The sequence below is a fragment of the Coregonus lavaretus genome, assembly GCF_964263955.1.
Source record: "Coregonus lavaretus genome assembly, contig: HAP1_SCAFFOLD_334, whole genome shotgun sequence".
Classification (NCBI taxonomy): domain Eukaryota; kingdom Metazoa; phylum Chordata; class Actinopteri; order Salmoniformes; family Salmonidae; genus Coregonus; species Coregonus lavaretus.
The window spans coordinates 411,973-430,287 of NW_028160098.1; the positions used below are offsets into that span (position 1 = coordinate 411,973).

At 44.2% G+C, this 18,315-nt stretch overlaps 3 protein-coding genes across 3 annotated transcripts in view; 2 read left to right on the forward strand and 1 right to left on the reverse strand.

Moving 5' to 3' along the window:
- LOC311122154 (uncharacterized protein) overlaps window positions 1-18,315 on the forward strand; it is a gene marked incomplete at both ends in the record, with an annotated part of 314,006 nt that overhangs the window by 217,381 nt on the left and 78,310 nt on the right. The window lies entirely within an intron of this gene.
- On the reverse strand, window positions 3,776-15,364 carry LOC311122150 (E3 ubiquitin/ISG15 ligase TRIM25-like; the record flags this gene model as incomplete). Its single annotated transcript, XM_084196552.1, has 3 exons — window positions 3,776-4,115; window positions 14,264-14,311; window positions 14,789-15,364. The coding sequence occupies 3 exons, from the start codon at window positions 15,362-15,364 to the stop codon at window positions 3,864-3,866; spliced, it is 876 nt and encodes a 291-aa protein (XP_084052678.1). The 3' UTR covers window positions 3,776-3,863.
- LOC311122151 (solute carrier family 15 member 5-like) lies at window positions 16,088-16,802 on the forward strand (the record flags this gene model as incomplete). Its single annotated transcript, XM_084196553.1, has 2 exons — window positions 16,088-16,407; window positions 16,606-16,802. The coding sequence occupies exons 1-2, from the start codon at window positions 16,248-16,250 to the stop codon at window positions 16,800-16,802; spliced, it is 357 nt and encodes a 118-aa protein (XP_084052679.1). The 5' UTR covers window positions 16,088-16,247.

The window sequence follows — 18,315 nt, forward strand, 5'->3', positions numbered from 1 at the left end:
TTACCTCTCTCCTCTTTCACATCCCTCTATCATCACTCCATGAGTGTGTCCCAATAATCTCTCCTTCCTCCTGAAGTGTATCATTCCTTCACTACTCCTCTCAAATGTCAAAGCATTGGATTGGTGTTGGCATGGGGTGGAGGTAGTTTACATATACCAGTCATTTCCTTTTAAATCCATGAAGGGAAGTGGACAAGTTCACACTTAGAAAGGAGATAATAGTTCCACACCCCATGTGTCCTGATAACTACAGGAATGAAACCATATTGAGGTTGTCTGCTTTCTATACAGTTTGAGGAGAGAGAGAGAGAGAGAGAGAGAGAGAGAGAGAGAGAGAGAGAGAGAGAGAGAGAGAGAGAGAGAGAGAGAGAGAGAGAGAGAGAGAGAGAGAGAGAGAGAGAGAGACAGAGAGAGAGAGAGAGAGAGAGAGAGAGAGAGAGAGAGAGAGGACATCAGGTAAAGTTCTGGAGATGAGGGAATATGTGTGCAGAAAGAAACCCTCCAGTATGGTTAACCACAGTTAGGCCCAGTATGGACTATCAATACAAGTGACCATTTAGAATGTGACCCAGTTCAATGGGTCTTAACAGAACTGGGGGATGTCAGCCATGAAGTTGTCTAAACACAAATGGAATATAATTTGTTTGTGATTCAATGTTAATGGATTTCCCATTAGGAACACAGGGGAAAACCTAACACAACACACAACCAATAAAAACAAAATGGGAGGAAACCACTAAAGTCATTACCATATTGTCCTATTCTAATGACAGGGAGAAAACATGTAAAATCTAGAAGACTACTTTAGATCTGGTCATAAGAAGCCTAGTGCACTATGCAGGGAACAGGGAGAGATTTGGGACAGAGACAGTAACTCCTGGATGGAAATATTCATTCTAATGACAGTGAGCAAATCTCCAATCTCCACCCTATTCCCTATGTAGTGCACTACTTTTGATCTGGTCAGAAGTAGCCTAGTGCACTACGTAGGGAACAGGGTGTCATTTGGGACAGAGTCAGTAACTCCTGTATGGAAATCTCTCTCTCCCTCATCTGTCTTATATATCTGCCCATTTCCCCTCCCATCCTCCCTATTCATTCTATTCTATCACCCACACCACTAGCCAGCTTCCACACATTTACACACCACTAGCCAGCTTCCACACATTTACAAGTTAAAGACACACCACTAGCCAGCTTCCACACATTTACAAGTTAAAGACACACCACTAGCCAGCTTCCACACATTTACAAGATAAAGACACACCACTAGCCAGCTTCCACACATTTACAAGTTAAAGACACACCACTAGCCAGCTTCCACACATTTACTAGTTAAAGACACACCACTAGCCAGCTTCCACACATTTACTAGTTAAAGACACACCACTAGCCAGCTTCCACACATTTACAAGTTAAAGACACACCACTAGCCAGCTTCCACACATTTACTAGTTAAAGACACACCACTAGCCAGCTTCCACACATTTACTAGTTAAAGACACACCACTAGCCAGCTTCCACACATTTACAAGTTAAAGACACACCACTAGCCAGCTTCCACACATTTACAAGTTAAAGACACACCACTAGCCAGCTTCCACACATTTACTAGTTAAAGACACACAAATCTCCAATCTCCACCCTATTCCCTATGTAGTGCACTACTTTAGATCTGATCAGAAGTAGCCTAGTGCACTACGTAGGGAACAGGGTGTCATTTGGGCCAGAGTCAGTAACTCCCCTGGGTATGAATTATCTCTCTATCTTATCTGTCTTCTATATTATGTTCTCCTCTCCTCCTCTCTTCTCTCCTCTATTCACTCTATTCTATCATCCACACCACATGCCAGCTTCAACACAATCCATTTACAAGTTAAAGACACACCTTGGAATAAATAGCAAAGGAAAACTACTACTAGATGTATTTTTTTATTTCCCATCACCATGAATCATATTTAATAACTGAACAGTAGCAGACCTAACTTCATCTGTTCCTGACTCTGGGTAGTGGATTAAAAAGCCCATCAATCTCCAATGATATTAAAGTACAATTCTGAACATTACTGATATACTGAGTGACAAGTCAAAATTTCTGCTGTTTTTATTGTTGGGTTAACAACACCACCTGCTGGACAGGTTTAATGTTGCTTGACTGAGCAGTATGGGAGAATAAAAGATGCCAAACTTAGGGTCGGTTTCCCGGACATCTCCATTGAACATGCTTTTTAGTCTAGGACTAGGCTTCATCTGTGTCCGGGAAACCGGCCCATATAGTTCAATTAGCAAGTAAGTAACTACCTGTTCCATGATACTGAGGAAAATTACAATGAGACAGAGAACCAATTGTGAAAACATTTCAATGGTTCTGAATGACAACCAACATACATTAACAGCATACATCATGATTAATGTGAATATATAAGATTAAAACATTGCACTTAAAAAAATATGAATGCATTTAATTGTAATATATAACATCTTCTGAAGATCAAATCAATCAAATCATTGTACATAAAAACAGAGCAGAATGAATCATCACATCTGGGGACCATCACCACCAGCATAACTAGTATCTATGTGGACCCTACTACAGTTTAACCAGCTCAGCTATAGACTACACCAGCATGACTAGTATCTATGTGGACCCTACTACAGTTTAACCAGCTCAGCAGTACCATTGAGAGAAACCCCAGGATAGAGGGGCTGAGTGAATGTGGTCTGGACTCTGTGGAGGAGGATTATTGTGTCAGAGACACTGTAGAAGGACAGAGTACCTGCCTTGTGATCCAGGTACACTCCTACTCTGGAGGACTGAGGGCCTGATACTTTAGTCCTAACACTATTGTGTATGAACAAATAACCACCTCTATAACACAGTAAACACCAGGACTTGTCATTGTATCCAAATGCACCATCTGTCTCTGTTCTGCTGATGTCTTTATATGAGACTGCTGTAACAAACCCCGCCCCACTCCACTCCACCTCCCAGTAACAGCGTCCAGACAGACCCTCTCTACACAAAACCATCAAGTAGTTTGTGAATCTGTCTGGATGAACAGGATATGGTTGGACTTGGCCTGTACGTTTCACCTTTCTGTTCCCTTTAGACAGAGAGAGGAGTGTGTGTGCTGTGTTTGGGTCCAGTGTGAGCTGACAGGAATCTGGGAGAAAAGCAGAGAAGAGACCAATGAGCGGAGTTAGAACAATAAGTTAAGTCAGATACTGTATCTACCCTGTCTTTGATTAGAGCACAGCAGAGATCAAATCAGAGAAATATGAGGAGTCAGATAGATACCCAGTCTTTGATTAGATCTACAATTGCTATATATTTCTAGAGGGATTGTTATGAGTGTCAGTAAAAAGAGACTGTTAGTTACTTCAGAATAAAGAGACTCACATTGTAAGAACTGTTCTCTGGTCTTGGGCTCTGGAGGCAGTACAACCTCCACTATATTCACTACAGACACACAAACACATTCACAGAGAGAGGGAATGTTATCATCACATCATATTCCACATGTATATGACTAGTAGGGAACTTTCAATGGTCTAAAGTTGATGTTCTTATTATTTTCAACACACCTGTAGTGGAGATCTTGGTCCATTCTCCTTTAAGGACGTCTTCTAGTTTCACTCTCAGTTCAGACACAGTCTTACTCACATCTCCAAAGTACTGAAGAGGACGGACAACGATGCTGGGTAAGTCTGAAGATACACTGGTACTGGAGAGAGACTGATAACTCTGGAGAGAGAGACAGAGAGAGAGAGAGAGAGAGAGAGAGAGGGAGAGAGAGAGAGAGAGAGAGAGTGAGAGGGAGCAGAACCAAATGATTGAGAGTTTTAATTTCATATCACATGTATCAAGGCAGTTGAGTTACCTGGAGGAAATGGATGTGATCCTCTGTGTGTGATAGCTGCTCCAACTCAGTGCTTCTCTTCCTCAGCTCAGCTATCTCCTGCTCCAGTTGCTCCAGGAGTCCTTCAGCTTGACTCACTTGAGCCTTCTCTTGGGCTCTGATCAGCTCCTTCACCTCAGAGCGCCTTCTCTCAATGGAGCGGATCAGCTCAGTAAAGATCTTATCACTGTCCACCACTGCTGCCTGTGCAGAGCTCTGTTAAGAGAGAGAGAGAGAGAGAGACTTGTCTTACTTTAATGAGCCATCCTCATTACACTAACACCCCCACCCCTAAAAGCACATTGCGTGCCACCACAACCTCTACACAATCACATTATCCAGTACCCAACACCACAGTACAATACACCATCCAGCACCACATTACAACCATACATCCATAATTTCCCAGACCTTCTAAAAAAAATCAGAGGCAGACTGTCTGAGAGACGGCAGCTGAGAGTTTGTGAAAGGCCAGGGAAATGTCAATTTGATGTCTCTGTGACAGAGAGAGTTTGGAAAGGTCTGTGAGCAGAACCTGAGAACACCCAGGATCAAAGAGTTCTGCCCTCTATAAATCAGAGTACAACTCCACAGCCGCATCTCCCCACAACAGAAGTTACCCACCCATCAGGCTCCCTCATCTCCCCACAACAGAAGTTACCCACCCATTAGGCTCCCTCATCTCCCCATAACAGAAGTTACCCACCCATCAGGCTCCCTCATCTCCCCACAACAGAAGTTACCCACCCATTAGGCTCCCTCATCACCCAACAACAGAAGTTACCCACCCATCAGGCTCCCTCATCTCCCCCACAACAGAAGTTACCCACCCATCAGGCTCCCTCATCTCCCCACAACAGAAGTTACCCACCCATCAGGCTCCCTCATCTCCCCCACAACAGAAGTTACCCACCCATCAGGCTCCATCATCTCCCCACAACAGAAGTTACCCACCCATCAGGCTCCCTCATCTCCCCACAACAGAAGTTACCCACCCATCAGGCTCCCTCATCTCCCCCACAACAGAAGTTACCCACCCATTAGGCTCCCTCATCTCCCCACAACAGAAGTTACCCACCCATCAGGCTCCCTCATCTCCCCACAACAGAATTACCTAACCCATCAGGCTCCCTCATCTCCCCCACAACAGAAGTTACCTAACCCATCAGGCTCCCTCATCACCCCACAACAGAAGTTACCCACCCATCAGGCTCCCTCATCTCCCCCACAACAGAAGTTACCCACCAATCAGGCTCCCTCATCTCCCCCACAACAGAAGTTACCCATCCATCAGGCTCCCTCATCTCCCCACAACAGAAGTTACCTAACCCATCAGTCTCCCTCATCTCCCCACAACAGAAGTTACCCACCCATCAGGCTCCCTCATCTCCCACACAACAGAAGTTACCCACCCATCAGGCTCCCTCATCTCCCCCACAACAGAAGTTACCCACCCATCAGGCTCCCTCATCTCCCCCACAACAGAAGTTACCCACCCATCAGGCTCCCTCATCTCCCCGCAACAGAAGTTACCCACCCATCAGGCTCCCTCATCTCCCCCACAACAGAAGTTACCCACCCATCAGGCTCCCTCATCTCCCCCACAACAGAAGTTACCCACCCATCAGGCTCCCTCATCTCCCCACAACAGAAGTTACCCACCCATCAGGCTCCCTCCTCTCCCCCACAACATAAGTTACTCCCCCTTCTGCTGTCCCCACCTCTCCCAAAACCCTTGGAAGTTTGAGCAAAAAGTGACATCTTGGAAGAGCTTTACATGGAATTTCCAATAGGACACCTGCCTGGGCCCTGGTGAAACAGAGAACTGAGCCCTGTACTAGGTGCAGACACATTTTGGAAAGCAAAGGTCATTGATTTGGGCTCTAACCACTAACAACCTACCCTTACACACCTCTTTTGCTACCCCTGCACTAAGATTTGTGCCATGGCTCAACACCTGCGCCCCCTTACACCAGACCCCCAATACACTTAATTAATCACATCACTGTGTGTCTCTTGCAAAAAAATCACGTTTAAATATTTTAGTTTGACATATTCCTCCAGTCTCTGCTGCCGTTCATGTTAAGGAAGTCTAACCGTGAAATCTCCATAAGAGGTGGGAGGGAAATCACCACAATCAGAAACCAGTAGAGAAGCCCATAAAGCCACCATGCCAGAAAAAAACATCAATTTAAGCAGATTCTGAAGACATACCCTTAAGAACCCATGACCCATTTTCTCAGCCTATACCGCTTCCTGGGTGAGAGGACACTAAACCCCTCATTCTTTATCACGTGTTGTACTGACCTTACAAACCTTCCAGGATCAATCAAATAAGACTCCAGCAGAACCTTCTTTTTCCCCTTTAGTCTCCATCAGGAACCTAGAAAGTTCTCTCAGCGTATATACTGGGCCCTCAGCCTGACTGGCTGTCAGCTCTGGATCCAATGAGCCGTCTGAAAACGAGACCGCCTTGTCCTCCTCTCCCTCAGACTCACCTCCCCCCTCTTCCTCCTCCTCCATTGGCTCGGTACCATCCTCCTCCTCCCCAGTCTCTGCCCCCCTGCACTTCCCCCCTGATCAGTGCCTCTTCCCCAATGACAGGCAATATTTCCTGGGATGAGCCCACCAAGCCTTCGCCCACCAGAGTCTCTGTTACTACAGAAACCTGCCTCTGCTCATGTAGCCCAGCTGCAACCCTCCCCACCACCGCTTTCTCCACGGCCTGCGCACCACCACTTGACCCTGCTCTACTCTCCTCCTTCCTGGTACCACCACCACTTGACCCTGCTCTACTCTCCTCCCTCCTGGTACCACCACCACTTGACCCTGCTCTACTCTCCTCCTTCCTGGTACCACCACCACTTGACCCTGCTCTACTCTCCTCCTTCCTGGTACCACCACCACTTGACCCTGCTCTACTCTCCTCCCTCCTGGTACCACCACCACTTGACCCTGCTCTACTCTCCTCCTTCCTGGTACCACCACCACTTGAACCTGCTCTACTCTCCTCCCTCCTGGTACCACCACCACTTGACCCTGCTCTACTCTACTCCCTCCTGGTACCACCACCACTTGACCCTGCTCTACTCTCCTCCCTCTTGGTACCACCACCACTTGACCCTGCTCTACTCTCCTCCTTCCTGGTACCACCACCACTTGACCCTGCTCTACTCTCCTCCTTCCTGGTACCACCACCACTTGACCCAGGTCTACTCTCCTCCTTCCTGGTACCACCACCACTTGACCCTGCTCTACTCTCCTCCTTCCTGGTACCACCACCACTTGACCCTGCTCTACTCTCCTCCCAGCCTCTGCCCCCTGAGTCCTAGTAGGCTGGACAATAGAACAAGTCAAATTTCACTGAAGGCTGTAAAACGGCCAAAGAACATTGGCTGAGCTGGAACACTAGCCTGAGGCCAAAGCGTTTTAATCTAGCGGTTAAGAGCGTTGGGCAGTAATCTAAAGGTGGCTGGTTCGAATCCCCGAGCCGACTAGGTGAGAAATCTGTACCCTTGTACATCGACAGATTTAGGCACTTAACCCTAGTCGTTCTGGATAAGAGCGTCTGCTAAATGACTCACATGTAAATGTAAACTAGGCCTCTGTGAAAGCGTGGCAATAACTTATTAACTTTACATTATTCACAGACAGACTCCTCTGAAGGCAGGCAGGCAGCACACTCCTGAAAACTAACTGCTCAGCAAAGCAAAGGCTCTTTTGAGAGCTACCAGATTTATATAAAAAAAGCTCATTTTCAGTGTCCAGTGTCTGGTTATATGTTAAGGGGGTGTTACTTTGGCAGATAATGTCACACATCTAAATATATATATACTTTTTTAGATAATTAACTAAATGTATGGTGTTTTTGGTTTATGTCAGTTTCATTGTTTGTTATGCTATGAATTGTTATTTTATGGTTGTAAGTGATCAAATGAACTAGAACATTTTATATTTAGCAATTTTGAGTAATTACTACTTTAGTAAGTATACACTTAGTAAGGATATACACTTTGCTAAATGGCATATTATTATTCTATTATTTATTCAGCACTACTGCAGATGCTAAATAATTCCAATAGATGGTAGCCTAAGACCACGAATGACATTTCAGAAGATTAGTTTAGTTCTCTCCCTGGATACACCACCACTCCCCCTCACAGGAAAAATCCTGCCTGAGTTTTTTACTGTCCCTTTCCACACTGCTAACGCAAGAGGAAGGACTGAAAACACATTACTGTGAAGTAATATAATGATGATTCATGTTTATTATTACCTGTTTTATATGCTCATGTTTTAATATTATACCTCATTACTATAACCATTATCAAAAAGCGCGAACATTAATTCAGTCACCTCTGTTCGACATGTGTTTTTCTAGTACATTCATTGTCAAATTCATCAACCTGCACAGAGCCACTCTGCCTTCTCGAACAAGAAGCCAACTCATCAAACCCCGCAAAAAGCTTGTGCCGTCAGCAGCAGCGAGCACTCTGCCTTCTAGCACAAGCGAGGGGCATGTTGAGGTACATTTTCTAACAGCGATGGTTGCATGATTTATTGGTGGGCTGGAATATATGAGATATTAAGATGATGTCATAATGCATGTTTACTAGGGTTGAGGTTAGCGCATCTGACTAGTGATTATTTGGCCGGGGTTCAATACCTGCTAGAGTTAATATTTGTTGCTCTCCCAAAAGCAACACAGGCCTAATTCGAGATATATAGCTAACTGTAAAGTAATGAGTGACCTTTTTAGAAAATCATAGGACATAGTCTTTGTTTGCATGCTATTTTATGCTTGTAGCCTATAACTGATGCATTGTGGTCTAATGCAGCCATCTATTGGAAATATTTAGCAATTAAAAGTTAATTATTCACGTAAAGACATTGGTGAGGCAGCTGAGAAATAAAGTATATTTTTCTTATTAATTCTGGAGATCAGTCTCAAACCTGCCCCACCTATGACATGCCAATTGCTTGACTTTCACATAGAGGTTACTAGGTCACACCCAGTTCAAACCACATTTAAAAAATAATACAAATGTGTTGTTTATCAAGTGTTCTGCCTTGCAATAATACATATAATAAAATGACTAATAAAGGTTACATAGGTTTTATTTAAAAAATAACACTATATGCTTTTTAGTACTATAATGGTATTTACTAACATAAAATTATTACTAAAATAGTTTCTAAAACGTGTTCTAGGCTACCCTACCCTATAATTAGGGTTAGGGGTTAGAGTTAAGGCTAAAATAGGTTATAAGTAGGGTTAGAGTTTCTGTATAGCACTTTGTGACATCTGCTGATGTAAAAAGGACTTTATAAACACATTTGATTGATTGATTGTTAGGTTTAGGGTATTTAAAGGAAAACAAATGAATAGGTTTATAGCTCTCTTGCTCCTTCCTGTGGCCTTCTGTGGGTACTACATACCTCATTCACGACACTTGCTAGGCTCATTATCTGAGGTAGCAACTGTGTCAGATCTATAAATCAATGAGCTACACCTATCCATTTAGTTTACAACTCAGTGAACCTGCGCAGCACTCGCTCAATTCAATGCCTACAAACTTACAGATTTTGACACATATCAAATTACCCAGCAGTAATATAGAAACAATAAATGTTTTTAAAAAATTAAAAAGTTATTTCTTAATTGAAAAAATGTATTCTGGCTGTTTAAAATCAGCCACATCTTGAAAAAGAGGACGGACATGCGTTTTGTTTTGATTATACACCTTTTTCTGAAAGAAAATATGAATAACCGTGACCAGAAAATGTTAATTTTTTGATTGCCTCTGCGCAAACCATACGTAGCACTGTGGGTCACCACAAGGTGTACCCAGGTCAACAGTGAGTTTGCTCACCTACTAGTCATAACCTTGTTAATAAAAAGTTACCTGAGGTAAAGCTACAATGTTAATACGGACTGGTCTCATTACCAATAATAGTGAAGCTGGCATTGTGACGCAGAACAATGGGCTGGGAATATAACTTTCATTAGGCGAGTTGGTGCCACAGACCTCAAAACAACTAATAGGAGCTGGCAGGGTGAAACATGTCCTAATATTTCTAAACTACGGCAAGCATCTGGGACATATGGTAATATTATGAAACTGGGCTCCATGGCGGATGTAATTAAGTAGTTTATCAGAAAAAGGCGTTAAAAATGTATTGTGTCCAGCCTAGTCCTAGTCCCCGCTGCCGGTTGGTCGCGCTTGTCTGCACTAGCATTATGCCCTACCTCCCCACACTAGAAACACCCAAAACTATCTGTGCTAGCAAACCCTGCGTTCCACCCCTCCCCTAACCTTGAAGTTTGTTAAGAAACAAACACTTGTCTACAAAAAGAGACATGTTTAACGGCTTCCGCTTGGCACCCAGCCGAGAGCACACGAAAACCACTTTCAAATTTACCAAAACGAACCAACTACTTCCGGTCTGTTCGTAAGTAATAAACGGAGGCAGATTAGCCACCACAAGTCTTGTCGAAAGAGGAGAAATCTGCTCCAACACACACACTCGCAAAAAGACAAACCTTTTTCATTAACACAACCACCACCTTGTTCATTCTGGATGCAGAGTGCAGATGTTCTGCTCCAACCTGTTCGCCGACCATGAGCAAAACTTCCTCCACACCTTTCTCCGGAACGCACCCGAAGCGACAGCGTTTCTTCTCCACTCGGTTGAGGCCATCACGCCGCCCTAACAAACTACCCCTACTCCCCCTTCAACTCTAAATGATAAAAAGTGGAAACCAATAAACAAACCCTCCACCATGACAAAATAAATTAAGAAAATACGTAAGAACCAAAAGAAAAAAGAATAGTAGCCCTCCTCACGAACCACAAAACTCTCACACAACCAACTTCTTCTTCTATGATATAATGGCGGTCCACAAACCAACGTTAAAGGTTCATGCCGCCACCTACTGTGCTGGAGTGTGTGGTCAATCACGGTTTCCAACATTTCTAAATCCTCCTACCTAACTCAGTACTTCTGAGAAAATAAAGAAGAGCCCTACTAACTTCTAATAGACCCTCCCCCATCCCCCAAATCCCTTCCAAACCCCCCCAACCCCGTCCAACCTCAATGACCCTACACTTCAATCTTTCCCTCTCTTCAACATACTTACAACAATATAACAACACATGCTCCACCGTTTCATCGACCATGCCCTCCAGACACAAACCATTCACATGCTTGCCAACCAGATGTAATGACGAGTTCAATGTTCTAAGCGCAATCAAGGAAACACCACCTCTTCCTTCCTAATCTGACTTTTGAATCTTGGTCCATCGACCTTTCTGTAAAACTGTAAACTATTCATATAAATGCCGGCCCTTGTGCTCAGAGTACCATCTCTTCTGCCACACATCTATCAAAATGGCTCTGATCTTACATTTGGCCTCACCTCTACCCAGTGGAACATTAATATAAATTATATCTCGTTTCAAAGCTCTTTTAGCTAACTGGTCTGCAATTTCATGCCCTTCCACACCCGTATGTGCTGGGACCCAGCAGAATCTCACTACTACACCCATTCTCTCAATTCTCCATAATAACATTAATACCTCCAATAGCAGGTCACTCCTATTAGATTTACCAGATGATAAACTATTCAATACAGACAAAGAATCTGAGTATACTATAACTCTAACAGGTTGTACGTCCTCCACCCACTGGAGGGCAACTATTATCACCAACAGTTCAACTGAGTACACTGACAGTTCATCTGTTAGTCTTCTACATATCTGCACATCATTCAGGAATTCAGGAACGTAAACGCCTGCTCCTGTGCGCCCACTATCTGGGTCCTTGGATCCATCTGTGAAAAGCGGTAAAAAATTATAAAAACTTCTACCAATGTAATTGTCACACAGTTTATCTATATCACTGACTTCTGACCAATCTTTCCTTTTCTCTACCAAGGTTAGATCAACAACAGGGTCTAGGAGTAACCATGGAGGAACATCCCCTATCACCACAGAAGGGCCAACCTCCAACTCCCTCAAACCTCTCTCATCAGCAAGCTTTCCAACTTTCCAACCAAAACCACTGCCTTGTCTACTAGTATATTCCCAACAGTCATCTAGAACAGTATCAGTGGGATGCTCAACCTCACAGCCTTTCAACCCAATAAGATAATGACAATTTTTACACTGTATTTCCAAAGGCATCTCACCTGCCTCCACCAGTAAGGCACATACAGATGTTGATTTAAATGCACCAATATATATCCTTAAAGCTTTATACTGGATTCTGTCTTTGCCGCTGTTCCATAAACTATACACCCAAAATCAATTGTCGTCCTGATCAGAGCTCTATAAATATCCATCAACGATTGTCTGTCAGCACCCCATTCATAACCAGAGACCCACACAACCAACTACCGCAAAAGTGATGGAATGAGAGAGACAGAGACATCGTTACAACACTGTACATAGCCATAATATAACGGTTCTTCTTCTTTGGAGTTTAACGGCGGTTGGCATCCAATATGTTGCATTACCGCCCCCAACTGGACTAAAATATCAATCCATTATACTTTGTGACACAAAATGGGAAAAGGGGAAATTATAATAATACAGAAAAACACCCTTACAACTAACCCTACACTCATTAAATACCCACTACCCCATTCCACTACTTTGACCCTATCTGCTCCTGGACCATGCCAACGGCCTGGGAGGACGGAACACCACCACTCAACACACCCTGTAACTCTTCTGAAGTCTAATCTTGTATGCCCAAATACTTCTCTGAAGCTGCCACCACAACATATTTTTTCTTTGATTTACGTTCCATTTCTGCTGTACAGTTGATAACCATTGCTATGAATGCTAAGAAGCTATCTTTACCGAGGCATATATCACTCGTTGGCCTATCCCTCTGTGCTGACACAGATCTACTACTCACAGGGATCCTCTCAGGATCTCTCACCCTTGACCCATCCTCCTCTACTTTCTTCACTGCCTCAGCATATGACACCTTCTGCACTACTCTGACTCTAGCCACCTCAACCTGCCTCTCTCGTACCGGACACTTCCGATCCCCAGCAACATGGGCATCCCAACAGTTGACACACACAACTTTATCCACCGAAACTACACAAACCTCTATCCCATGCCCTCCTGCACACTTCCCACATCTTGGAATCTCCCTCCTACAAACTGCTGCAACATGACCATAAACGTTGCACCTGAATCAGCGCAGTGGATTCGCCACAAAAGCTCTAACAGGGTAACTCATATATCCTAACATGACTTTATCGGGTAAAGACTCAAAACTCAAAAGAGCTGACAGTGACTCCTATGTTTCACCACGCTCAACACAGGGTCTGCACCAAACAGAGGGCATCACAAACACCAGGAATCTTCATCTTCAATTGCTCCACCTCCACACTTAACATTACCCCAGAAATCACTCCTTTCAATGGTGCCCTGTTCCTAAGAGCAAAGCAAGAAACAGATCTTGACCCAAGTTGCGTGACACGGAGCGCCCACCTCAACTGCACCCAACTCCTTTCCCACCCACCCTGAAACCACAAATGGATCTGCCAAAAGGTATGGATCCACTTTCTCCAACAATGTAACTCCTACTGCACCAGATTATTCTTTATCATGTCCATTGATGCAAGGCTCTGGTTCTGAGCTCTTCACCACACCTTCTACTTCACTTAACTCTCCCTCATTCATTTCCATTTCACCTCCAGAACTCGGTCTGACTCACTCTGTTTTCACTTGATTTATAACATTTGAAATGTCTCTATTACTTTGAAACGTCTGTGAGTGTAACGTTTACTGTTCATTTCTGATCATTGATTCCACTTTCGTTTATTATCTATTTAACCTGCTTTGGTATTGTAACATATGTTTCCCATGTCAATAAAGCCCATTTAATTGAATTGAGAGAGAGTGAGAGAGAGAGAGCTCCCTGTTAATGTATAGCGGACATGAGTCACTCATGGTTACTCATGGTTATGTGATGAGGTAGCCCCACTTGTGACTTTAAAATCAGTGTCAGCCCAGTAGGGAATCTCCTCTTGGTGGAACTTAATAATATATAACATGACATTTAGCAGACGCTTTTATCCAAAGCGATTTACAGTCATGTGTGAAAACATTTTTACGTATGGGTGGTCCTGGGGATCGAACCCCCAAGATGTTGGTTTCTCCCTCAGTAGACCCGGGTTCATATCCCGTCAGTTACATTAAGCCGTGTGTTCTCTAAAAGGGGTCCTGTTTCCAACAGTGGGGTCAGTGGGATTAGATAGAGGTCTGTCTCTCTCCCTCTCTCTCTCTCTGACAGGAGGAGAGAAGTGAAATGGTGTGTCTCCTCTGGTCAACAATACTCACCTTGAGAGACTCCACAGCCTGTTGGAGCTCCTTCAGCTCCTTCTCTCTCTCCTGGAATCTCTGTTGGACCTTCTGCTGACTCATCCCCAGCTGCCTCTGTGGAGAATCACTCTTCAATGAGCTATCAAGCTTTATTTGTCCACTAGATCAATAGTATAGTAATGTGACATAGGGCACATAGAAGTTAGGGATTAAAATGTTGAGGAACTGTCTGTGTGAAATTATTTTATTATGTTGTTATGTGAATGATTATAGTTTTTATGGTAGGCGTACATGTATCAAGGGGTTGAGGCTGAACTTTGGACTCATAAAAGGCCATTCGGAATGATAATGTTGTTTGACTTTAGAAAATGGTGATACATTTGGAGCAAACCCAATATACTGAAGGTTTGTGTTCATATTTGTTCTGCCGTGCATCGATATCATTTGAATGATCTCATATTCAAACAGCCTTAGTTCCTACTGTATCTTTATTTCTTTGTTTATCAGACAGTCACCAACAAGTAGTTCTGGTCTTACCTGTTTCTCAGTCCTCTCTACTGCAGCTGACACTGTATTATGGCCTTTATGTTCATCCATTGTACACAGATAACAGATACACTGCTGATCGGTACGACAGTAAACTTCCAGCAGTTTGTCATGATGAGAGCAGATCTTCTCCTGTAGTTGTGGGGTGGCTTTGACCAGCTTGTGGTTCTTGAAAGCAGGAAATTCATAGTGAGGTTGGAGGTGAGTCTCACAGTAAGAGGCCAGACACACCAGACAGGACATGAGGGCTTTCTGCTTTCTGGTCCCAGTGCAGACATCACACGCCACATCTCCAGGTCCAGCATAGCACAGAGCAGGAGGGGGAGCAGCCTGGAGTCCTGTCTTCTTCAGTTTCTCCACCACTTCAGCCAACATGTTATTTTTCCTCAGATTAGGCCTTGGAGTGAAGGTCTCTCTGCACTGAGGACAGCTATAGACCCCTTTCAGACGATCCTGATCCCAGCTTTCTTTAATACAGTCCATACAGTAGCTGTGTCCACAGGCAGTAGTCACCGGATCCTTCAGTGGATCCAGACAGATGGAGCAATGGAACAGGCCCTGATTCTCTGCCATTTTGGTGCTCTCTCCCGTAGGTTAATCAATGGCAGTGTCAAAGATTACTTTGTGTTTCATGAAACTCTACACCAGAGGACAGGAAGTGGCTTCCTACTTAACAGTGTACTCTGTATGTAGAGGGGGTGTGGTTTATTTGATAAGGAAATGTGACAGAGTGTTGGGTAGTAGCCAGAGATGACTAGTATTTATGTTACATCTATATGAAATATGTATTTTAACTACTTCTGAGTATTTTGTCATTTTAATCACACTGGGCTGAACTACACTCCAATGTATTTTTATTTTCAAAATACAAAATACTCTTTTGTACCATTTAAAAAAATAGTGGTTCACATTTTGCATTAATTGAAAGTCGCTCTGGATAAGAGCGTCTACTAAATGATTAAAATGTAAATGTACATGTAAAAATTAATCATTGCAATCACTTAAAAACTCAATTTAAAGATTTACTTTGGGATTTAGGCAGTGAAGCCCTTTATCTACTTCCCCAGAGTCAGATGAACTCATGGATACCATTTTAATGTCTCTGCATCCTGTATGAAGGAAGTTAGAGGTCGTTTTGGGAGCCAATGCCAACTAGAGCAATGACTGGAAGTCTATGGCATGCTAGCAGTTACTATAGACTTCATAGCGCTAATGTTAGTTAGAAACTTCCTTCAAACTGTAGAGACAAATAAATGGTTCCATTCATTCATTGATTTTTAGAACATTTTCAGGTCATTGTTTGTTTTCAGTGGAAAGTCCAAATACATGATTTTTCAGATGATGGGAGTAAAACAGGCAAATCTATAATGTTTATTTATGCTCCATAAAGTTGTCCTAGAATCTGTTGTTACCCTGACCTCTCCCACAGATTCCATCAGGTTACTACATTCAGACCATGAACTCTAACCTGCACCTGAACAGCTTCCTCCTGCCCATCGGTGCCATGAACGTCATCAGCATCCTACCTCTGCTGCTGCTGGCCCCTCTCATGGAGTGTGTCACCTCCTGCTACCTGTCCATGGAGAAAACACCCTTCTCCCCCGCCAGAGTCATCAGTAAGCACACACACACAGATACACACACACAGATACACACACACGCACCGCACAGATACACACATACACAGACTGACACACAGACACACACATGCACAAATACCATCCACATCAATGAGCCAGTCAATGTTAATGTCTCTCTCTCTCCCTCTCTCTCTCTGTTTCTCTCCCTGTCCCCTCCCTCCTCTCCTCTCTCAGCGCTGGGTCATGCGTGTGCGGCCCAGTCTGTCCTGGTAGCGGGCCTGTCTGAGGTCCACAGGAAGGGCTATCCTCTGACGGAGCAGGCCCTGTCAGGGAAGGTGCTCCAGGTGTCCTCCATGGCCTGCTTCCAGCTGGCTCCCCAGTACATCCTACTGGGGCTGGCTGAGGCCATCGTCACCCCTGCCTGTGAGTGACAGAGAGCCAGCACGTATTTCTGACACACCTATTGCTGCTACACTGTTCATACACAGAGACAAACTGGGTTTGAGATTTCGAATGTCAATGGACACCATATGTAGTTGAGATGAAGTTAGAATGTGGAGTGTTGGAACCAACTGCCAACATGGAGGATACTATTCTGAACTCTGGAAGCTAGGGTTAGGATGCCCCCTACTGGTGTATTAGAGACAGACAAGAGACGTTTGAACCAAATGAATGCTTCTTTCTCTTCCCAGCCTTCCTCTCTTCTCTGTTCCAGGCTCTGTGATCTCCTTCCACCTGACACCCAGTCATATCAGAGGCATCTCCCTGCACTTCCTCCCCCTGTCCTACGGAGGGGGCTGTTTCCTGGGAGCCCTCATCATCCAGCTGGTCTACCTACTCTCTGGAGGTAAAGGCTTCACTAACAGATGCATCATCGTAACCATAGAAACTGAAGAGGAACATACATTCATGTTGGAATGGTTGATGGTGTTCTGTCTGCATTATGTTGATTCAGTCCTATGGCCACTGATAGTACTGTTCTCCTGTCCAACTACAGGTAACTTCTACCCAAACACACTGCATGAAGGGAATCTGGAGCATTTCTTCTTCTTCTTAGACATGTTGATGACCATAAACACTCTGGTGTTCTGGTGGATATCTTCCAGGTACAGTATGAGAACCTCTCATGTATCAATATAGTCACTGTAGATGAGGCAGAGGACATGAGGATTTTCAGTGATACACATTTGAGAATTTCCTTGACCCCTTGAGGTGACCTGAACAAAGTATTAATATAGTCTGTGCAGATGAGACAGGTGACAGTATTGAGACAGGTGACAGTATTGAGACAGGTGACAGTATTGAGTCAGGTGACAGTATTGAGACAGGTGACAGTATTGAGGCAGGTGACAGTATTGAGACAGATCCACCCTAGCAGTCTCTCCTCCCCTGTGTCCCAGGAACCTAGACCTGAGTGTAGTGCAGAGTAGAGGAGTAGGAAGCAGCCTTCTGGCAGAGAAACTCCTGCAGTACAAGACCTGCCTGTGATTCCACGACACCATGGAACACTCCTCCACAACAGTCTCCATAGAAACAGTGTTGTGACCTCTACACTACCTTAGTCCCCTGTAGCGCTGGACAAATGCATGTGGACACCTAATCATCGAACATCTCATTCCAAAATCATGGGCATTAATATGGAGTTTGTCCCCCCTTTGCTGCTATAACAGCCTCCACTCTTCTAGGAAGGCTTTCCACTAGATGTTGGAACATTGCTGCGGGGACTTGCTTCCATTCAGCCACAAGAGCATTAGTGAGGTCGGGCACTGATGTTGGGCGATTAGGCCTGGCTCGCAGTTGGCGTTCTTATTCATCACAAAGGTGTTCGATGGGGTTGAGGTCAGGGCTCTGTGCAGGCCAGTCAAGTTCTTCCACACCGATCTCGGCAAACCATTTCTCTATGGACCTCGCTTTGTGCATGGGGGCATTGTCATGTTGAAACAA